Source organism: Ammospiza nelsoni, chromosome 16 (genome assembly GCF_027579445.1).
Source record: "Ammospiza nelsoni isolate bAmmNel1 chromosome 16, bAmmNel1.pri, whole genome shotgun sequence".
NCBI classification, from domain to species: domain Eukaryota; kingdom Metazoa; phylum Chordata; class Aves; order Passeriformes; family Passerellidae; genus Ammospiza; species Ammospiza nelsoni.
Genome location: NC_080648.1, coordinates 8,913,306 through 8,936,839, shown reverse-complemented (window position 1 = coordinate 8,936,839; position 23,534 = coordinate 8,913,306). Strand labels below are relative to the sequence as shown.

Genomic DNA, 23,534 nt, shown 5'->3' with positions numbered 1-23,534 from the left:
TAGCATGAACTTCAAGGAGCCAGAAACGAGGCACTGGAACTTTCCAGCCATTAATGGATACAGATTCCCAATTTGCATGAAGCTGAACACGTATTTCAGCAAAAAGACATCCATAACATGAGTTAAACCTGGCACGTTAGACTCCAAGACAACAGCAAAATTTCCTCTCCTCTAACTCAACACCCAAAAGGTTTCCTGCTCTGCACCCATGCTTTATGTGACCAACAAGTTCTGTAACAGCAGAAAATCCATTTGATTACCAAAGCCATCACCACCTATCAGAAGTTTTTAAGAATGCTCCAGTATAGGTACACAATTTTTACAACTAGTGTAGTCCCAATGAGGTGGAACTAAGCATCAAGACATACAGTTACACACTCTCCTGAGATGGAATCTATTTCCTAATCTGCCCATCCGCACCATTTAGCAACAAGAGACAAAAACAGAAGCTGCAGAGAAGATGGTGTGCAACAAATGTCCAAATCAACTTATTACAAGAAAGAAAACCTTGAGCAACTTGAGCTGAAATAACTTCATGTCTAGATTTGGGGGCAAGGAGCCACACACCGTCTCATTAGGGCACCTAAAGCAAAGTGTTATCCACAGCATGAAATGCCCACACAAAGTGCAGACACCAAACTGAGCAAACTGCACCAAAACCCAAGCACAGTGACAAACTCAGAGCTTCCACTTACTGGAGGCTCTCCTAATTAACCCCATCTTGCATTTCAGAAAATATAAGAAAACAAAGCCCCTAGTTTGTCACATGCCTGGGGTGTTACCAACTGAGAGGCACAAATGGCACTAGAGCTGGGCATGGTAACTGCTCAGAGCATGACTTTGGCTAGAAGTGAGGAGAACCACTGGATAAACTGGCTTCCTGGAAGAACAACCTCCATATATTAAAGTGGAATCAGTGGAAGTCCAGAAACAAACATTTTCTCCATATAGGCCACTGTGGTTCCTATAAAGAAGCTGTGTGACAATAGCAATGACTTGCTTGCCAGGAGGGTGCTTTTGCTCCACCCTTGCAATGCGTTTGAATTTCCTTCACACTCAGACAAAAGCATGTCTTCCATTACCTAGTACTTTTGATATTTGACTTTGAAATTACTGGCAAAGAAGGCAGTAGCTGTTCCAGATCTTAGGAAAGTCTACTTATAAAAAGCTCCAAGAGCAGATTACACACTAAGAGGAGAGAAAGCTAAATATAAAACTCTTGCTGTATTCAGAAACATATTTGATGAAAGTAACAAGAGCTTGTTTACTTCTCAGCTTCTTCACATGACATTTCAACTTTCTCTAGACAAGCATTTAGTAGCTATTATCCATCATAATTTGTGATAATTCCAAAGAAGCGCTATCTGTGTTACATAATAGCATCCTTAAGCACATTTCAGCCTTGCAAAAACATTCCCTGGCAATAGCAGGCCACTTCCCAAACCAGAAGAGCCTTTCAGAGAGCTGGGGGAAAGTTCATTCAGACAGACAGTAAACAGAAGGCAGCCTGGCACCTCCAACTCACCCCCACCAGTGAGGGGGAAGCAGGACACAGAGCTTTGCTTTTGTTGTTAGCAGATTTAAAATACCGTTAAGCTTGATATCTGAATAGATTATCCCCAGAAACATAAAATTCCTGCATGCAAGAGGCATTCTCAAAACAAACATAACAGGGCAGCACTCCAGCGCTCCTCTTCAGCAGATGAAAACTGACCTAGATCTTCTGAATATAATTAGTTCTATTTATAAATGGAAACTAACTTTGACATTTAACTGATGTTTTCTTGAGCTTCCTACAGGAAAACCAGGAGACATAGAATGAAATGTTCTAGCAATGATAACGAAAGGTGAGTCTCCATTTCCCACACTGCTCTGGAAATGACAGTTTCTTAATGAGGACTTTTTCCTGCATGAACTATCTGCCACTCTTTGATCTTGCCTTGAAACTTAGTAGAACTAAACAAAAACCCCAAAATTAACCCAGGGCAAAAAAACTCCATAAGAACCACTACCAAAAAACCCCAAATACCTTTCACCAGTAGAAGTGTTTGCAACTTCGCCACACAGTGCTGTGACCTCAGGCATGGAACAAACAAAAAATTGGTGACCATCAAATTCCTTCTGAGCAGGACACTGCTCCTGTGGAGATCTCCACTACACAAGCGGGGATTCCTCTAGAATGAGATGCTCAAAAATACCTATATGGAGTGGAAACCCGTTGACATATATATGCTGTATGGGATGTTTTAGAAACAAAACCCAGCTCTCACACCACGACAGACTGGTAGAGGTTGGAAGGGTCTTCTGGAGGGCATCTGATCCAATGCCCCTGCACAGACACTCATGCAAGTACAGAGTGCAAAAGAAAAGGAATTATTTGGGAGAGAAAGGGAAAATCCCATATTATTCATGATGGAATTATTAGAAACCAGCAACAATGAGACCAAGGTCTGAAAAATGGTATTTTAATGCATATTCGCACTGAAGCCCTACTGTTGTTCAGCTCTTCCCTTTTTTCATCCTTTCTGCTTTTGTGCCTTTTTTACCTTCAATCACAAGGAATATCACCTGTAGCTTACACTTACAAATTCATTTCATGTTTCCTGACACCTCTACTAGAGAGATTCATAGCAATCCAGAATTCCAACTGCTCTCTAAGGATGAATTTTCTTGTGTTCCTGGAGTTTATTACCACCATCAACATTTCTCAGCAAGAACTGAATGGCTGTAAAGTGGTATTATTTCACTCTGTGCAAGTTTTAATAGAGGACACAACAGACACAGAGATCCTCAGTTACCACTCCAACAATTAAAATACAGGATTTTCCCCTGTAATTAAATCCCATGACATTCCTTCCTCCTCATTCCCACCTAGAACATGAACACCACTTCTTCATTACATTAAAGGTTTAGCTTAGTATTATCTTCCCTCCTGGCTGAGACTACTTTTAAAACTGTTTATATTAACGTGGCTTAGATTGTATCTGGTTACTTTTTAATAAAAACAGATACTTTAGAAATCTTAAAGTAAAGCAACTGAAGCAAAATGATCAAGATATTTAGCAAGTAGGAACTGGAAAAGAGTTTTCTAAAAAGTAAGGCTGCTCAAAACCAGAAAAGGACTAAACATGTAAAAAGTAAGTTGAAACTATCAGTCAAACTATTGTTTTCCTACATCATGTTACCCATAGTTATAAAAATTGCCTGGTGATGAATCACTTGGAACTATTTTTAAATGCATCTACGCAAATGATATTTATAGTTTATGCCAGCTTATCTGTTCTGCATGGTTTACATGTTAGCACCTTTTTAAAGGGTGACAGAACAGCCCGGCAGAGCGGACGGGCCCACCTTGTCCCATGCTCCCCTCACAGGCTCTGGCAGGAGGAAACATCTTCCTTCACTGCTGCTGGGTGAGCACCACAACAGAGGCACAGGGATTCCAGAGCTTATCCCCAGCACCTGCACATGATTCTCCAGGTATTATCCTTGTTGTAGTGGTGCTTAGACCCAGCCAACTTGTACTTACACCTCCTTTGACAGAGGCCGCATCTGTCATGAAGAGCTAACATTGCAAATATGAGACTGTTGCACTGAGTGCACTGGGATTCCAGATTATGTCCACATTCCATGGAGATGTACATCCACATCACAGCCCACTCACCTGTACCCATACAGCCCAGTATACAGGATCCTGCAGTTACTTTGCTACAGGGAAATGTGATCAAGTCCAGAAGGAAAATGGTCCTTGCCTAGTCCAACCATCCTATCATACTCCTCTCAGCCCTGAAATGCCTTTTCCAACCAGGAATTCCCTTCTCCTGCCCAAACACCTCTGCAGATTTCTATTATCTGTCATCAGATTTTTTTCTTTTGGCTTTGAGAAGATACAACAAAAGTTGAGTATACAGGATTAATGGCGAGGATCTTCTACATACTTTAATACCTTCTTACTGCATTTCAGTAATTCACTTATTGTTTGATCATTATTGCACAAAACAGCTGCACAGACCATTCTGAAAGATCACAACTAATTTAGAAACAATGGAAACAGAACTGTAATGTGTATTAATGATGCTTGCAGCTTTGGAAGACCATCTTCTCCTAGAGGCACAGGTATGTTATTTGTTTCTTTAACAACAGCACCTGAAACACAAAGAACTTTCTCAGCATTCACAAGACAAGGATGATCCAGGCTGCATGGCTGATTTGCAAAGCTGGCATTTCAAGAGAGAGATTCCGTTTAAGTGCTGGTGACATAACACAACCATAAGGCTGCAAGGAGGAAGAAAGTTCCCTACAGTAGAGAAACTACAGGGCCTATACTTAGAAAAAATGTTGCAAGACATTTGTCTTTACAAGAGCTGAGGTCATGCCAGGGCTGTGTGACTGTGGTGGTGAGCACTGGCTGGTTCTGCCCAGAAAAGCAGCGCTGGTGCCCTGGCCAGGGCAGCAGGGAGCCCTCGGGGCTGGGTTGCGAAGGAGCTCGCCCAGCGCCGGGGGCACTCTGCCCTCTGCCTCGGTGACCTCAGCTGCGCTTCCACACAAGTCACAGGACCTGGCTTCTGGGGAGCACGGAAGGATAGACAGATGGTGGATCATCTCAGGGACAAGCACCCTTGACTGCTTGCAGTGGTGACATGGGTTTATACCATGGAAATAATGTTTCTTTAAAATACAAAAAAAGAAATCCAAACCCCCTGCTTTTAATCTCTTGAAAGAGGGCGACATGTCCACAGGCACTGCAGCACTGTGGAGGTCAGCTCCCTGCTCCATCTCTAAGTCAGTCTCATTATTTACCAGCTTAGCAATCCCCACCTGGAATAGATGCACTTCTTGAGCTCCAGGAAACTTGTACTGCTTATACTAAGTACACCAGGAACAAAGTACATCAGCCAGGTATTTCACAGGTAGAACAAACTTGGACCTGAACTTCAACTGCCTGCCAAGCTACTTGGCTCTGTCCAATTCTTTATCAGTATATAAAGCCGACTTCAGTTTGTTTTCATTTTTTCTCCCTACTAATGAGAGTCACTTGATTCTCATTAAGATACCTAATTTATACTCTAAAGTCTAATACATGAGCCAGATCCTCTTCCACAAGCAAAAAGACATAACATTGACAGGTTGGGTACAGCCTAGTCAACACAGTAATCATAATCTGGGGTGTTATACTGAAAACAAATTGGTGGGAAGATTTTGTCAGAGCTGTGTAATATGCTGAATAACTTCGCAATTCACATACCTTGCAGAATTTACAATCACTGTTAATAATTTCATAAAATATTTTTGGGACTACTTCACTTAATGCCATTTCAAAAAGCACCTGTTCAGGTTTTAGCTGATTTAGGTACATGTATGCATGCAAAATATATGCACATACACACAAGAGTTTCATGCTCTCTTGAAATACATTTTAATTAAAACCACACACAAATGAGACACAGTTCCTTTCAGTTAAATTCACTAGCACTGAACAAAACTACATTATTCAAGCAGACTGCGCTTCCCTTTGCAAAGTTACAAGATAGAATCAATTCAGGCAAAAAAAATCACGTCCTTTAGCATAAAATCACAGTAAGAATCGTAAAAAAATAAGTCTCTAGAAGATTCACATCTCTGGAAAATAAGTATTTTCATCACAGGGAAAATAATAAGCTTTCAAATAATTAAAATTATCTCAAGAAATGTGCAGTGACCATACCTGGGAAGCATCTTTGTCCCCCGAGCAGCTCCACTTTTGAAAATCCCTATAAACTCCTGTTGTGCCTGGCTGCCAACTCAGGTTAATAATAGCAATGAGCCATATTCATCCAAAACCACAAGACTGTCAGGTGACATATCAAGAGGTCTGAATTTAACTCAAACAAAAGACTCTCCATGCTGCAACGCAAAGCCTTAATCCTAGCAACAGGAGCACAGAAACCACCTTAAGGACAGCAGTGTCGGGGTTTGCACCCGCCGGCGTTTGCGCTGCCCCGCAGTTTCATAACCCAAATCCTGCCCCACAATTCTGCACCGCCTGGGATTTCTGCTCGAGGAAGGAGCGCCCGTCTTTCTCCGCTGCTCCGTCTTTTCCGGGGCTTGCTGCAGAGATCAGCGGGATTCAGGGGGAAGCGCCATCAGTGCCATCCATCCATCCATCTATCCGCGCTGCCGGCTCCGTGTCACGGCCGAGCCCCGGGCACTGAGCCCGCCCGGCGAGGAGCGGGGGGCGCGGCACGGCGGCCTCGGGGCAGGCGGCGCCCCCGGCCCGCACACTCCCCACAGCAGCGGCGGCAGCGGGATGCTCCCGGCGCAGGCCGGCCGAGCCCGCGCTGCCAGCCATCATGTGACACGGCTGTCACCGCGGCCACCTGCGGCCGCCAGCCCGCCCTGCACGGCGCCTTGGGAGCGCTGCTGCGGGCAGGGCTCGGCGGCGAAAGGGGAACGAGGAGCCCCCGCCGCCCCCGCTCGCTGCCGCCTCTGCGGCGCGACTCCCGCATCCCGCCCGCTGCCGCTCCCCCTCCGCTCCCAACAAAGAGCGCTCTGTGCGCCCAGCGAGGGCTCATTAATATTACACGGGGAGAAACGGGCATGTGCAAGACAATCGGATGGCCACAGACGGGGAAAAACACTAAATACCCAAAATAATGGGCTGAAAGAAAACCCGAGCAAGCCGGCTGGCTGTAAACGAGGTTTCCCGATTGTGCGTTGGGTCATGCGAGGAAGGGTACCCAGACATCACAACAGCAAAGCGCGGTCTAACAAACATTAAACAGCAAAGAGCTATTTAACGAACTTTATCTCTAAACTGTGGGGGAGGAACAAGACAGATAGACGGGGAAGTGAAGAAGGAATTGGGCGTTCAAAAATGCAATGCACATACATTAAAAGCCATCTAGTCTTGTGACAGGCGGGCTAATCACTCATACGACTAATTCTTTATCATCTTTGGATAAAACTCAAGTAATACATGAAGGCAGAAGGCTACAGCATCATAGTTCTTTATTTTTTCCCCCCCCCACTGTCTGAAAACCTACAAGTTTTGCCAAAATTTCAAATACATAAGCAGCAAAAATAGATTTATCATCAGAATCTCCTGTTCCACTGCATCCCACAACCCAATTCTATTGATGGTTCCCCTGCATCACAGAGTGGGTGAACTGGTGCACCTGTTCATGGTTTCAAGACCATACAATCCCAAGAGGACAGATGTTGCTTGTCCTCTGGAATGGATTCCAAAGCAGAACACAAAGCTCTGCTACACATCTCATAGGTTAAATACAGGGAGAAATCCCCAATCTCTCACCACTGCAATGGTTTTGTTGCTGTTTTATAGGATGGTAATATTTTTATGTTTGATGCTGGACAAGTGTTTTGACACAAAAGCAGCAAAACTAAAGAGAGATAAAACCATTATCTTTTCTTACCATGCTTTACAGGAAGTTTCTCATTTAGAAATGAAGAATTGAGGCCCTGATGCCACAAACACATACATTACAGACTTGGCTTTTCATATATGACTAGTGCCAGGCAATTCAATGGAATTACTCACATGAGCAAAACTGGGCACGTGCTGGTTACAGGACCCATGCCTTAAGCCCAAATCTTGCCTTTAAAGCTTAAAATGCCAAGCTTTAGGAGACAAAACCAGTAACATCTGACCACTCCTAGCTACCTTCTTGATCTAGTGAAGGAATGTGCAGTGCACAGTAACTTCCTTTACCTGTGTGGCAAAGGCACCGCTCTCTAAAGGTTACTGATGTCAAAAGTGACCTTTTTTCTTAGACATGCAATGCTGAGAAGTGCCTCATATTATGTAAACATTTATTTACAGGAGTAACATCTAAGGTTTCCATTTTACCTCAGGGTAACCTGATGCGTATCAAAAGAAGTGCTTTGAAAGCTGACCCAGCCTCCATCCAACAACTGACCAGGAAAAATACTGGAAGGAATTTCTCTGCAAATAGAGACAGACTCAAATTGTACAGAGAGTAAACAGTGCTTTAGCCAGATCAGTGAATATTTATTGCTTGAGGAAGGAATTCAGATATTCAATGTTTGTTTACACACACTGTCACCACTCCCCTATCCAAGAAAACACTGGAGCATCTTTAACATGAGATATGCACTATCCTCTTCTCTAGGTGTATATTCAGGCCTCTCTTTGAAAGGGTGAAGGCTTTCCTTTTTTTGTGTGTATAAAATTTGAGCTTGAAAAACAAAGCTGGTAATATTACCCTACTTCAGAAAAACACTCAAGTCCAAAAAAAATGAAGTTATCAAAATCTCCTGTGATAGCCCATCACCTGCCAGGGACATATTTCAGTATCCATGCACATCCAGCCAGATGCAGATGGGAAAGATGTGGGTGATGGAGTTTAACTATATCCAGCAGCCCAGAGGCCAGTGCAGACCCCCATGCCCAACTGGGGCTGGGGTATGTTCTGAAACACTCAGCCAAAACCAAACAGCACCAAAAATAACCACTTTCTTCACTCTAGCCAAAGGCATTTCTGAAAACACTTAAAACTAATGCAAAGGCTCATATACACCTTTTGGGTATAAATCATCTGATTTTAAACCAAGCAGACAACAGAGTTTGCTCCAACCACAGGCTAAAGAGTAATGAATTAATTAATTTTTGGTCTTCACTGCCTTAACAAGTTTTTTCAGTCTTTCTTCTAAAGGAAGGCTTCCCTCACACATGTTGTAAACGCACACAACAAAGAGCCAGGGAGTGAGCCAAGAAATATTTATTGCTTAGTAATGCACGAATGTAGGAGCTGGAAGCCACACTAGACGAAAAGAGAGAAAACCAATTAGGATTTTATTTGAAATCTGACTAGAAATACTTGGATACTATTTCTCTACAAAACACTTGCCTCACTAGGATTACCACTGAGCTAGACTTCTAAACAAATGTGCTTTCTGTGCATTGTTGTATCCCTCCAAAAAAAATAAAAATTCTCATTGCTGGAGAGGAAGAGTGGAGATGTTAAAGCATGAACCTTCCATATATACTTGGAGCATACTCAAACCTGCACACACAAACATAAGTCCAGGCAAAGGTCAGCAAGAGCCCAAACGAGGAGAAAGATCACTGCAAACAGGAGATTCTCCCTCAGGAGATTCAAAACTTGGGCCCTCTATTCATTAAAGGAAAACAGATTGTTAAATGCTGGAAAGAGTGCTTTTGATATCAGATTAAAAAAAAATACACAGGTTTATAAACTCTCCATACACAGGATTCTCACTACCAGCACAAGGTCTCATAACTGGAATAAACTGTCTCTACTAGCATTGTAAAGGAGCATCAGCAACTACAAATCTGCCAACAAGCATTCTTGGAGGGTAGGACATGAAACAATTATCTCTCTTTCAAGAACATGGAGACCTCAGCAGATTGACTATCCACTGCTGTAATTTTTCATGTCATTAGAAAAATGCTGAAAATAAAAATAACTATCAAAGTAAAAATCTGATGCGTGGTTAGGCTACTGAAACATTTGTGTTCATTTTGTATCACATTTCCAGTTGCAATCTACTATAAGACACAAACAAACCTCCATAATACCAACTGGTACTGCAAGACAACAGGGCATTCTTCCCCTGCCAAACAGTTATTTTATTGTGCACACTCGGGTGTGCACAGCAAACTCTTCTGCTGTAGCTAGTAAAAATGAAGTGTAAATAGCTCAGTGTTGTGTGTGCTTAATGAAAAGTTGGGGAGAAAAAAGTTCCAATACAAATTGCTCTTGATGAACATAGTTGGAAATAGCATAGCTGTTGGAAATAAAGACCCTCCTAAATCACACAGAATGATGTAATGCAGCAGAGCAGGGTTATGGGGGGCAGGCTGTGTTCCCTCCTTTATGCTGGAGGGAATTCTGGAGATGTCACGAGAGGTTCAACAATCCTTAAATCCACACACAGAACTAACTAGACAAAACAAAATCAAGCTCACAAGCTCAGATTTATCAACTGCAAAGTTTGCTAAGGGAACTTAATGGTGAATTGCTGCTTTTTATTTTGGAAACTGTGAATATTAATAGATGAGACAAATAGAGTCGAGGTTGACTGCAAGACCTCTCCTGTCATGAAAATGAAGACATCTCAGAGGAATCACTAAGGCTCCACTATTGTTATCAACACCAATATTAATAATAATAATAAACCCTTGAAAGATTCCTGATGGAATAAGGATGCTTTGGCTCAATACTCCTAACACTTTCCATTTTTTAACAGACAAATATTGAATTCCCTGTATTTATCTTCAGCTTAGAGTGTCTTTAAGGCTTTTATTTTCAAGTACTTTTCAGAAACCATAAGGACTACAGCAGTTTTATTCTTTCTGCACTGCTGAAAACTGAGATTATTAATATATTACTTCAGGAGACATTAAAAGAAAAGCTGCAAGGTGCATAACCAAACTGCCAGTGTGCTCTAGCTATGCCTGACATGTCAGCTGATTCTTGCAACAAGCAAACACATCTAAATAAGCTTTCTTTTTAATCAGACAGATACATCTAAAACTACATACATTTTTAAAGACTAAAAGACTAGAATGTAAACAGCTGCAATTTTTTAACATCATGCTTTTTAACCTGTGAGCGGTACCAGGGTGGGCGATGCTGTGCCAAGGGTGCCAGGATATGGTGGGTCCCTGCCAGGGTGCCTCCCCAGAGTCTGCTTTTTCCACCTTGAAACCCCCTGGCCTGGCTGCAGGCAGCCAGGACACCTCCAGCCTGGAGATGCCCCTCCATGGAGTGCCCAAACCACTCCAGTGCCAGCACATGACAGCCACCAGACCTCTGGCTGCAGCCACTGCACCTGCTGCACAGCCCTGCAGCGACCCACGAGCCTCTGCTGTGTCAGGGTGCAGGCAGACATCTGCTGCTGCTGATTGAAACACCCTGCAATACTTGTTTTGTGAGTTTTATAAGGGGAAAAAAAATGGCCTTGGTGGTGAAAGTCATCCAGCACAGGCAAGGCAGCATGGGGCTTGGAGCATTCCTTGGCTGCAAGCCACGGTCCTGTAATTGATTAAGGTGGCTGTGCTTGTGACCGAGTGATAATTGAGAGCCTAATAAATCTCCACACAAGTATTTGTCACTCAGAGATGGAAAGCAATTGTTATGGACTTTCATAACGAGCCACAAGTGGTAAAATTACAGCTAATATTAAAAATACCAAGAGAGCCCACAGATCACTGCCAACTTCCTTGCCCAGCATTCATATTCTCAGTTAAATTTCCAGGAGCGTCAAATGCACAAGGACTGTACTTTCAGGCTTTCAGCTAAATCATCTCCAGCACAAACTCAAATCATTCCAATTCCTCAAGATTATGTTGAGAACTCCCTGGTTTTCCTTCCCCCTACCCCAGATCTCATTTATCTGCATAGGCAGCATTGCTTTAGAGGAGGTCTACGTGCTATTCTTTTCTCAGGGGGAAAAAAAAAAGAAAAGAAAAAAGGCAGAGCCACAGCTGTTCAGTGTTGCTTGGAAAAGGAGGAAGACAGAGGTAAGTAGTTATTCTCCAAAGATTCACAGGGATCAGTGCCTGAACAGCATTTTACTCTGTCCCTCATGTGACTTTAATTAGGTGTTGATTCACTCAGTCATGAGACACAAGGAAACAGGGCTGCAAGCCCTAACGTCAAAGTAATGCCTGTTCTGCCAGTTTCTGTATTAGCAAAGCACAAAGGGGACATCCAGTTCTGAGAAGCAAAACTTGTGTTTTCTTGCCCATAAACCAATCCATCACATCATTTCAACCTTTCCATATTGAAAAAAAAATGTAAAAAAGACATATGAATTATTTCAGAGAAAGATGCTTGTGGATTCCCTGATTATTCTTGCCTGTAAGAGCCAGGACCAGTGCAAGTGTCCACAGGGTGAGCTCCCTGGCCAGGCTCTGAAGCCCTGAGAGCAGAGTGTCCCCTTCCATCTGGTAATCCAGGTCCAAGCTGCTTCAGGATATCAGAGTTTCTTCTGGGGTTTTTTTGTTTGCTTTTGGAAAAAGAATACAAGCTATTTTTCTGTGGCTTTATTCCTGTTGTTAAGTGAATTTCTTGGCCTCCTTAGCACCAAAAAGCTTTTCTGTTATGGGGTCTGGTTCCCATAGCAACAGGCTTTAAAAATATCAAAGAAATTTTCAGGACATGGTAAATCAATTTCACAAACTGTGTATATGGTTGTAATAGGAAAAGCTGGCAGACAATTATTTAGATGTACTCAGTTCTAACAAGGTTTGACATAGGGATAATCCCAAGATGCTGCTCTCAGCCCAAAGCCTGGGGTTGTAGAGGACTACAGTGGACTTTAGCTTGCTATGTTACCAGGTCATTTATCAAGACAGTCACACAAAATTAATAGATGAGGATCATTTTTCCAATGCAGGTGACATTTAAGCTCAGTATGTCCCTGAAATGCATTAAATGCCAAAAGCTTTTTTCCTGACGAAAACCTTTGATTTTAAACACTGTGTGCTTGTAGTCTCACCCTCCTCATTTGTGTAGATTTTAGAACTTATTTAAAACACATGCCTAGTGCTGAGCACATCAGTGGGTTCACTGAGAGCAGCCAAACTACTTCCAGACTGAGAGCACATGCCTAAGCCCAGGGCTGACTCAGCCTTATTGCCCCTGAAAGCTGATGAGCTTCCACCAAAACCCCATCTCAGTTACACAGGAACAACTGCAAACTAAAGACAGAGGATGATTATACAAGCAAGTGTAAGAAATTCATATCTATGGAATGAAACCCCAGGCTGCCCTATCTGTATGTGATGCTCATTAATATCAACATCCCACAAGTCCTAATGATAGCTACTCCCCAGGAATCAACAACTGCCTGACATGAGTGTTGGTCACTTGCCACCTAAGCATCCTCCAATACCTTCAAATGTCTGATGTGGCCCAATTCTGCAATCTTTCTGCACACAGAGTGGTTACCTGCTGCCATAAGCCCCAGTAGACTTTAACCCATCTCTTTAGTTAACCCTCAAACCCTCTAAATGTCAAGTACGCTGCATTTCAAAACTATTGCCAGGCTCTGAACCAGAAACAATTAGCAATGATTTCACAGATCTGCCAAATAACACTACTGAATATTCAGGTGGACTGGATCTATCCTACAGCTGCTTTTCAGGAGAGAAGACTTTTCTAACTTGGCTCCAACCCATGCACTGAACATCCCTCCCTTACTGGCTCTACGAGTCAAACAGGCCCCTACTTAAATTGCAGAAGGCATGAGATCTTGATTTGTGCAGATATTGCCAGGGCCCCAAGACTACTGTGAGGAGCCTAGACTGCTTAATTCTCCAAGGCAAGAGTCATGCTGCTCAACTGTTTTCCAAATTAAGCATGTAAAGGTGACCTGAAACTATTTCAGGTAGATTTATATAGAGCAGACACTGAAGACATTGGTTGACTTCACTTTTATGTAACTCATAAGGACATGAGGACAAATAAAAATCAGATGCTTGAACAAGCCAAAACTTTGTTCATATTGAAAAAAAAATACAGACTATTAGAATATTGGAGCAGCCTGGCACTTTCACGCAAATGCACCTTAACTGTGAGGTCCTAAATGCTTTGGTTCCCAAAAGCAGAAGAACATGTAAAAATGCATTTAGCTATCAGCTCAACCTTTAAACCAAGCTTAACAAAGTGCTCTACTGGGTTTGCTCCACTGTGCTTTGCTCACTGCTGCAAGGAGCTCTGCACCCTCAGGCTTTCTGCCATCCCCTTCAGTGTCTAAGTCTCACTACACGCTCACGGTTTTGGGTTTCCAAGAATGGTAGGAATGGAAAATACAAGGCAGGACTGGCCACTGCCCAAGCTCTCCAATACAACTATCCATCTAGAGGGATTTTCCACAGCAGAAACACTGAACTGGTCAAGTATTACCGAGAACCCCACATGACAGATACATGGCAGCTTTGAGCGTCAGCTGAACATAGCCCTTACATGCCTCAGAGCTTTTCTTACTGCTAAAATCTGTTTGTGATAAAGAAAACTGCAGGTTCAGCTCAACATGCCCTCCCTGGGTATCAGCACTGAAACTCACTCCAAACACACACCTTCCTTATCACAGAGCTGAGCTGGAACACACAGTCCAAACCAGCTCTGCCTGACAGAATCAACAGAATCACTTGATAAAGCCTACGTTGTTCTACTGGGAGAGGCTGTACTTAATCAAGATATATATGTATATTTAGTGTATGTTCAATAAACCCCTCTCTGCTAGTAGTAACCAAATTGATGCAAACATAATTCCAGACACTCCCAGCCACCACAGCTTGCCAGCAGATTTCAGTTTGCCCACATGAGCATCCTCAAAATGTGGAACCCAAAGAAGCCTAGTGCTGCAGGAAACCTGCTGTGAACCAGCCACAGCAACACACAAAGCTATTTATTGCACTGCATCAAGAGGAAAGAAAGGTTCTCATGCTGGACAGCAATAGCTGTCAATGCCACCAGGACATTTTGGACTGGGTTGTTTTATCATGGTCTTTCTAAAGAAGCTGTTCTCAAAGTAATTGCTCCCTTTGCTTTTTGTTTCCCTTTCCCCTTTTCCTGCTCATGCACATCACTTGATGTGACACAACAGTAACCCCAAACAGGATGCACACCACTGCTTGTGGCAGGAGAGGAAGGGACAGCACAGCACCCAGGGGAACCCTTCAGAGAGGAGAGGCAGCACTGCAGGCCTCAAGACACCAAGAAGAGAGCAGAAGAATAGAAGGGAAAGAAAGATGGGCTTTAATTCTCTTCTTCTGTGTATGAGTGCATGTGAGTAAATACAAGTTCCCAAAGCAGAGCACAAAACAGGGACAGTGACAATGAGGGAGAACACTAGAAGGAACAAAAAATCCTGAGTAAAATGAATCACAGTATCACTGAGGTTGGAAAAGTCCTCCAAGATCATCAAGTCCAACCTTTGGCCAAATACCACCATGCTGACAAAACCACTATATCCTGTAAATTGTACGTATGTAATCACAGCAGCATCACACAACTGCTTCCAACTGCACTTGCACATGTACCTTTGTAACCTTCTGAACACAGGGCAACTCCAAATGCTTATATTTATACAGCATCTATCAGCCCCCAAAAACACAAAAATCTTACTATCATGGTTCTGATCTAGGAAGCAAAGGATGTGTTACATTACAGCAATTTAGTCTTGTCTACACAGTGCACACAGGGAATGAATTTACCTGTCTCACTGCTGGGGGAAACACCAGAGTCCTCCTCTCACAGACAGCAGCTGAGCAAGGCAGGCAGGTTTCTGCTTTGTGGTATCCTGATCACTCTGAGTTGAGACAGGTGCTCACACACTCAGAGCCATGGTAGCAAATGAAGACACCTGGGTATATTTTCAAATATACAGATATGTGTATTTTGTCTGGCACAGACAAATATATACCTACATGACACAGATCCAACAGTGAGGTCTGTCCTGCTCTTGTGATCTCTTTTCTCCCAGCATGAATATCCTTCAGCAAAGCTCAAGGCTTTGGCACTGAAAGCCTTCAAACCCTAGTGAGGATGCTCAGGACTTCATAGAACTGGGCCATTTGTTATTTGTTTAATGTTTTTCTCTTTATTTTAATTTTTATATAAAAACAATTTCTTGTCAAATTCCCCGCTTCCTCTATATTTTCTTCTCCTCCATCTTCTCTATCCATACAGATGAGAACAATTGCCATTACTGAATCTTACATTATCTTGCATGGGTTTTTTCTCCAGTGTGGGCATAGACTGATGTCACCTCCTGAATGCAATTCAGCTGATTTGTCCAGCTAGCTACTAATAGAAAAGATCAGTATTTAAATTTAATATACTAAACCCATGTGAGGAAAAACCCAACAAAATCCCAAATAAAAAACCAAAAACTCATAATACTTGGTGTCTTATCTTCTGACCCTAATGTGAGAAAAAGTCTTACACAACACACAAACATAAGCTACCTAGTAGTTTCTGAACATGCTTCAATTGAATAAGGAAATCTGATGACACATTTTAAAGTAGCTACATATTCAGGCTAACCAAAATTGTTCATTTGCTGATAACTGCAGAAAAGATACTATGGGAAAAACCCCTACTAAATTTAAATAAAGTAAAATAAATTAGTCTTATTACAAAGTGATATTTTTGCTTATCTGAAAAAAGTTTGATAAATATTTATTTATACAAAGATAAAATTCTGTTATAGTCTCAAAAGAAGTTAAAGTTGCTTTGATTTTTTTTTTTACTTTGACACTTATTTTATTATGTCTATTTTGGAAAAAAAAAAAAGAGGTCAGCAGTTCATGATTAGCATCTCTTGTATGACTAGAAAATATATCCAGTTAAGAAACATCATGCTCCTTTTCAGAGCTTCTTAGTACTCCATGCTATCAGTAGAACAATTTCCTTTTCTACTGAGCAAGTAGAGTAATTTCCAGTAACTCACAGCAGATGAAATACGTTTAGGTACTGAAAAAACCAACCAGTTTTTTCTGTCTGACTATTTAAGTTCTATGTCAGTTTGGGTTGCCTTTAAATAGAAACACAGTTAGTACTGTAAGCCAATTCACTGTCCTGACATTTGAGGCATTTCTTTAACTCTGTCTTAAGGGGTAATACTGTTATTTTTCCTGTAGGAACAAGAAAATTCTGGCAGACTTCTCCCCTAGCAGCTTCTCAGATGTTCAGATAATGTCATTCAAGCAGAACAAGCTTCTGAGAAGGAGCACACGCTTCCCCCAAGTTCCACAGCCTGTTCACTGCACACCCAACCACACAGCTTATCATCTGCACCCATTCTTCATTAACACCTGAACTAACACAGTTTTTCACTACAAATTTCTGGTATCAAGTTTCATGAAAAGGAGTAAACAAAGCATTCAGCTAACTCTCCAAATGGCAAGAACATTTTCTAGGTAATGCTTCACAGGGGCAGCGTGGGGAGAGTGTAAAAATACTCGAGAAGAATCTCATTCATTTCCCATGAACTGCTCACACGTGATGTGCTTCCTTCTGCCCAACTGCAGTCTTCCACAATTACCCACAAACATGACAAACTAAGTGCTGAGCACACACGCTTGGGAGGCCTGATTTTAACCCTGGACACGCACGAGACAAGAGAAACCTGGGTATGTAGCAGGCAGTGTGTGCCTTAATACTTGTCAGAAAACAAAATAATTTACCTAACATATTTGATATTCTGGTATTCACGGTAGTCCAGGGCTGGCCTTTCTTGAGGTCACACTACAGCTGCTCCCTGCAAACTATGGAGCCACATGACCACTGTCTTCCTCCAACATGCCATCCTCTGGCTGTCCCCAGGACACAGCCACTGGAAACAGGAATGGCCAAAGTGCAGCCAGCTCAGAGCTGCAGAGATCCTCACAGGCAGGAGACACCCAACAGCACCCACAGCATTTTCACTGAACTTAGAGAAACTCAGCTCACTCAAACTTCTGTTCTCACATTCTCCACCAGACATGACAGAAATCAATCAAAAGGTTTAGAAATTACTGAGGGAAGTGCAAGGCCAAGCACTGCAATGTGTGAGCCACCATTTCCACAGCTCCTGAGGCTAAAATAAAACAAAATAAGAAGGCATATGGCAAAGTAACAGTTCCTTTGGGCAATGCTCAGACAATTTACCTTCTCTCTCTTTTAGTGGGAAATGACACAGGAACTGTGGTGAAGATACTGCTCTGGCTTAAACAGGCACAAGGCCAGGATCTAAAGTCAGGGCTGAACTGCATTTGAAGTTTCTTCATTTATCAACTAAAACAGATGGAAGAGAATTGTAATTTGGCTCCTGTTTCTTCCCAGCTCTATATCACACAAACTGAAAGAGTAGAAGGTTTCTGGTACTATTACAAATTTTATGTTTTGCTGACATTTTAGCTGGAGCAAGGAAAAAAAACATTTGAAGGTGCTGAGAGTGAGGCACACACAGATCTGGAGGGGCATGAAACACCATGAATGTGCAGGGCATGATCAATCCCCAGAGTAAAGGAAATGTGACTGTTTCTGTGATGTATTTGACTCATTTTAGACAAAAATAATTAGTGGATGTTGTGGAATGATCCTGGAGAAACAGAGCAGGATCAGTGGTGTGTGATGGATCACTCCCATGCCTGAAGCTCACTGCTGTCAGCAGGGGCTGTTGCAGATCCACACTTGGGTACAGCAAACCACAGGGCACTGTTGGGCTGTTGATGTGGGCAGGGGTACCTACAGCCAGGATTGTTGCTCCTGACACTGGCAACAATGCAGAATCCTCCACCTGCAGAAAATGGGTTCTTTCAAGAACCGAGTTCTAAAGACAGATGGAGATACCATGGGAGATACCCTGATTATCAACACAAAAGCATCAGTCAAGACTGTTAAATATAAAAAGTTTTTAGATACAGCCAAACTGTTTAAGTCCAAAGACTTAATTGCTTGGTAAGAGCTATGAAATTAGAAAAGACTAAAAATTTTATTACAAGCACATTTTATTTGCAGATGCATCTCACACACATGCACTGTTAATACTCTATATCTAGTTCATGTGGCAATTCACGTGTTTGAACAAGTTTCTCTGCAATGCATTGTGTTCTGAATAACAGTATCTCCAGAAGCTATCAGTTTCAGAGAAGAAAAGGATTGTTTAGGCAAATGTGCAGAATCAACAAGTAAAAGCTTCAGTTGAGCCCTAAGCAACATTGTTAACCATGCATTGTTGTAAAAATAAATAAATCCTGTTCAATACAAAGACTACATAATAACCACTCACATGTCTATGAAGCAGAACATAATTGTATTGTGTGTATTGGGCAGGTATTGTTAGAAATTAATGATTGAACATAGTGCTTATGGTCACATTCCTTAGGCACAAAAGAATCACATGAATTTTGTGCAAATATATTTCCCATATTTGAATATTTCCCATATATGCTACTACTCACTGTAAGGTGGAGCAGTCAGTGCATTAGCTAACTGATTACTGATTAATAAAATTATTTCCCGTTTTTGATGGGCATAACTTTTTTCCTCCAGCAGGTATTTTACAGGTTAAGGTTCTCTATCTAACACCACAAATGCAAAATGTTTCAAGTCCTCAGAGACAAATTCTGCTCTTGGCTGATTCTGGAAACACAACACAACCACACTGTGGATTCGCAGCTGCAACCGAGCTTTGCATTTTTCCTAACGTTACTCACAAACATGTGATCCTGCAGACATCCAGCTCCAGATGTAGCACTGGGAGGGAACACAACCACTGAGCATGAAACCACTGCATGCATTAGTTTCCACTTGTAAAACACACTGCTGAAGTGGTCACCTAGAGCATTCAGCCAAAATTACAAAACAAGTTGCAGGCTCCAAGTCACACTGGTCCAGTTTATTCCAGAACAGAAGCTTGGATTCATCCGAGCTGTCACCATGAGCATACGCTAAGTCGAAGCATAACAGAGCATACACAGAGCAAGGGATAAAGCCCTTTGAAAATACAAGGACAATCTATCAGTCAACCAGATGAGCTGATCATCCCAAGTCAGCAAGGTCTGGAACACGAGACACGTAAACACACCCTCAGTCACCTGAAAACAAATGGTGGAATCGTTTCAGAAAAGAAGACATCACAATGCACAAGCAGGTACATACACCCCATGCTCTTGGTACATCCTCACCTGGAGTAGGAGAGGGAAGAAACAGAACCCAAGGGTTTGTAGAAACACCTTCTTCCAACACTTGCCAGTGTAACCCAAGCGTGAAGCACTTCCACTCAAGTACATCTATATGCACATGAATCACCCACCCCAACCTTTCCTGAAAAAGATTTCTAATTTAGAGGAAGGAGTTGCAATGCAGGAAGGGGAACCAAGAAAGTGACTGTTCCAGGGGTGCTCAGCGAGGCAGGAGACTGCAGCTATCCCCAGGCAGCCCAGGCCATGCCACAGGGAGGAAGCAGAGCGCGCGCTGACAGCGCTGACCTCGTGATGGCCAGGACGGGCAGGGCAGCCTCGTGATGCCAAATGCTCGAGACACCACGAGCTCCCAGCCACCACAGGCTATGCCAGGAGGAAAGGCAATAAGGGTGACCCTTCACCTATTAGCTCATTTTGTAATGAGCTTTACCTCCTTCTAACAAACGAGACAAAAAACTAGCAGAGGGCTCTTTCACTCTACCATTCGTGTTCCCTGTTCCACTGGTGATGGGAAGAAGCCAAGGTGAAGCAAGGGCTAGGCAGAGGTCCCACCAGGGCAGGGAAAAACTTTCCAAGGCACAAAGCCAGGCAGACACAAGCACCCCAACAGTTTTCAAATTATTTCATTTTTCTCTGCACTCACATGCACCTAGCATGCTGGGTATATCAATCCAACTTAATTCCTTCAGATCTGGTGATGATAGAAGTAAATAATCACTGGATGGACTGCCAGCCCTCTGATTATCAGCTCCTTCAGTCACTGTACAGACCTAGGTTGTAGCACTGCTTCATTCAGAGCTAGCACCACATTTTCAAGGACATGCTGGGTGTTTTAGGAGCATCACATTCCTACCTGGAGAAGCACTGGGACACCTAGAGAATGGGCAAGGAAGGCTTGGAAGGTGGCCCTTTCAGGAGAAATTAACAAAACTATCTCCAAGCTCCAGAGGTGCTCAGTGGAACCTTGTCGTTTGTATGTCTGTTTCCAAGATGAAAATTGACTTTAAGCACTGGAAGGTACATAAAAACTTACATGACAGGAAATGCAAAACAGATTTCGGCAAAAAGAAGTACTTTAGAAAACAGCAATATATTTCAAAACACAAGCCAAAGTCATCACAGCATAGAGAAAACTGTGCATAAATCAAAGTGAAGCATTTATTAAAACTTGGTGCACTCAAGCTAATGAATGCAACCAAAAAGCCAAAACCATACTCTTCCAAAGACTACAAAGAGATGGATTTTTATAAAAAAGCAAAACTTAAAAGGACATTAAAGGGCAGAAATTAGCTCAATAAAAGCACAGTAACATTTGAGATGTTTAAGAATTCGAGTAGTCTTAAAAATTATGGCACAAAAGCTTTTTAAATTCATCAGATAACTGGAAAAGATAAAAAGCCGGACCTATTACAAAATGAGATCCAGCTAATGCTCTTTTGGAACAAAAACTTTGAGGTGGTGAAACTCCAGGAGTTTTACAAATATTGACAAAAAAACCTCACAGAATGCCAGAAATGAACAAACATCAAAACATGCTGTTTCATTAACAACAGGTTTTGGTCAGGCTGGCCTGATGCACTGCTGAGGAACAACTTTAAAAAGCCTTGTGCAGAAGTACTAGGATCAGGAATTTGCTGGCTGCGTTGCTCCCAAGAACTGACACAATTTGGCAAGAGATCTGCTTTCCTGGGCTCAGCCAAGCTGTACACAAAGCTACCTGCTCCTGAGAAAAAAGTTCTCTGGGTAAAACTTTTGACTGGAAATACCAATGTAAAGACAACTTCCATGTTCCTCTTTCACTGTACTCCAGCCTCCACTTAAAAAAGCTGCAGTAGTCTCTGGCTACACATTAATAAATGTCTCTGAGTCTCTCTGCACTTTTTTTCAAGCAATTAGCCTCTGGTTCAAGAAGCAGTTATACTTTTGTAAGAAAGCACGTACCATTTTTACTGTGCAAGAACAATAGCTCTGCAGAAGAACTGGCTCATGAAGCATCTCTGTATCAAGCTACCCCCATTTACAACTCTAGGTTTATTGTAATTCCCTTGATGAATGCCACTGCCAAAAATTATGTGAAAGGAAACAAATCTCAAGATACCATTTAAAGTCACTGCCACAGTGAACAGAAAGAGTCTGGGCTGATGGGGAATGCTGGCCTAGACAGATTTCAAGAAATACTACTTTAGAGTCAGCCTGAGGCCAGTCCTATCTCAGGAACCTGGCAAACTATTCTATCAATAAAGGAGCAGCACATATTACTAGAAGACCCCAAGAAAGCCCATGTCCAGGAAAACCAAAAATGGCTTTCTCTATCATAAAGTACACTTAAAATTATTTAATCCTGTATCTCTCCCAGGTTGAAAAACAGCACTTGTTCTCAATAATACCTACATCACCAAAGCAAAGCCCTAAAGGAAGAATGTGCCCAGATACCCCACACCATTGGTAAGACCTGAAACTGGAAGGGGTTCTGTCAAGCTTGAACAATCACCACACAGCTGTACCTCTACAACAGGTGCTTTAACAAGAGCAAAACAGAGTTTGCAAACATCAGTGGAATGCCCCTCGGGGTAGGATGGTTCTTTAGAGTTCCCTAGATTAAAATAAAAAAAGAGACACTGAAGCTTTTATTGAGCTGTAGTGTAAAAAGAATTCCTGATTAATAATCCCTCTATCCTCCAGCTAGGCAGGCAGGATGTCTAGAGACAGAAGGGAACAAGTATTTGAACTTTATACATGAGATGGAAAAAATCCCCACTGAGTTCCCTCCTACATGGAGCCCCAACACATCCCACAGTTCAGTGTTACAAGACAATCCCTCTCCCTCTGCCACATGCTAACAGTGCCCCAGGTCCCATCAGGATCCCAGCCCTCTCCTGCAGAAACCCTGCTGCAGCCCTTGCAGCTGTATTTACCATTGGAAACACTGCCCACACATCCTGACAAGGATATAAAGCCTCAGCCCTCTTGGTAATTTACTGAGCTTTGTGCTCAATCTGCTGAGCCCATCCTGAAGAACAAAAAGCTGGTTGAGTTTTCAGTGATTTACCAGGTTCCCTTTCTCCAGAGGGCTGAAGTGGATCCCTGGAAAGCCAGGAAAGACACAGCAGCTGAAAATCCCCAACTGTAGCAGTCAGTAATGTAAATGTGCAGTGGAATGCTTTGTGTGCCCATATAATATACAGCAGAAATGCATGGCTGCTTCTGTTAATTTAAGGAAGTTTTTGTAAGATTATTTCCATCTTACTGGAACAGAGTTCATTTATTTACTATTTTAAAGTGTATCTCCATTTAGACACATACAGCTTACAGCTGATGTGAACACCTTTATGTATTTTTACAACAGGAATGCTTTGATTCTAAAATTCTAGAAAACTGCTTACCTGAAATTTTATTTTCCTAATAACTGTAACAGCCTGAGCCTGGGCTGAGCTCTCCTGTCACCAGCAGCAGTCTGTGCCAGATGCTACAATATGGCCAAGAGATCCTATTTATAGTAAGAATTACCCTCAGGGAAAATCCACTCACATGAGTATTATTTGCAGTAGACAGCAGGTACTCTACATCTTGGAATATAAGGGCTTAATTTTTCCCTCCTAGAATACTTGCAGGTGTTTCTGTGTTTCTTGTAAACAGATTTTACCACTAAAATTTGAATATTCTTGCTCACCATGTGAATGTCAAGCTGTATCAAGAGATTTCAGTCTAAGGACCAAGTCTGCCAATCACCCTGAATTAAATGGAAGAGCTAAAAAACTAACAAGTGGTGGATCTACTGTGATTTCCTAAAGTTTCTTCTGAAAAATAAACTGCACATATATATATATATATATATTAAAAAAAAATATAT

The 23,534-nt window shown here is 42.2% G+C and overlaps 1 protein-coding gene across 4 annotated transcripts in view; it reads right to left on the bottom strand.

Moving 5' to 3' along the window:
• The window catches only part of FNIP1 (folliculin interacting protein 1), a 64,352-nt gene that overhangs the window by 38,025 nt on the left and 2,793 nt on the right, over positions 1 to 23,534 (bottom strand). Inside the window, exon 1 of one of the 4 annotated variants that reach the window (XM_059483408.1) lies at positions 5,705 to 5,934. The exons of the other annotated variants lie outside the window; for them this stretch is intronic. Within the exon in view, the coding sequence (XP_059339391.1) occupies positions 5,705 to 5,715 (11 nt within the window). The 5' untranslated portion in view covers positions 5,716 to 5,934. Of the gene's footprint in view, positions 1 to 5,704; positions 5,935 to 23,534 lie in introns of those variants that run through there. 4 annotated transcript variants of the gene reach the window in all.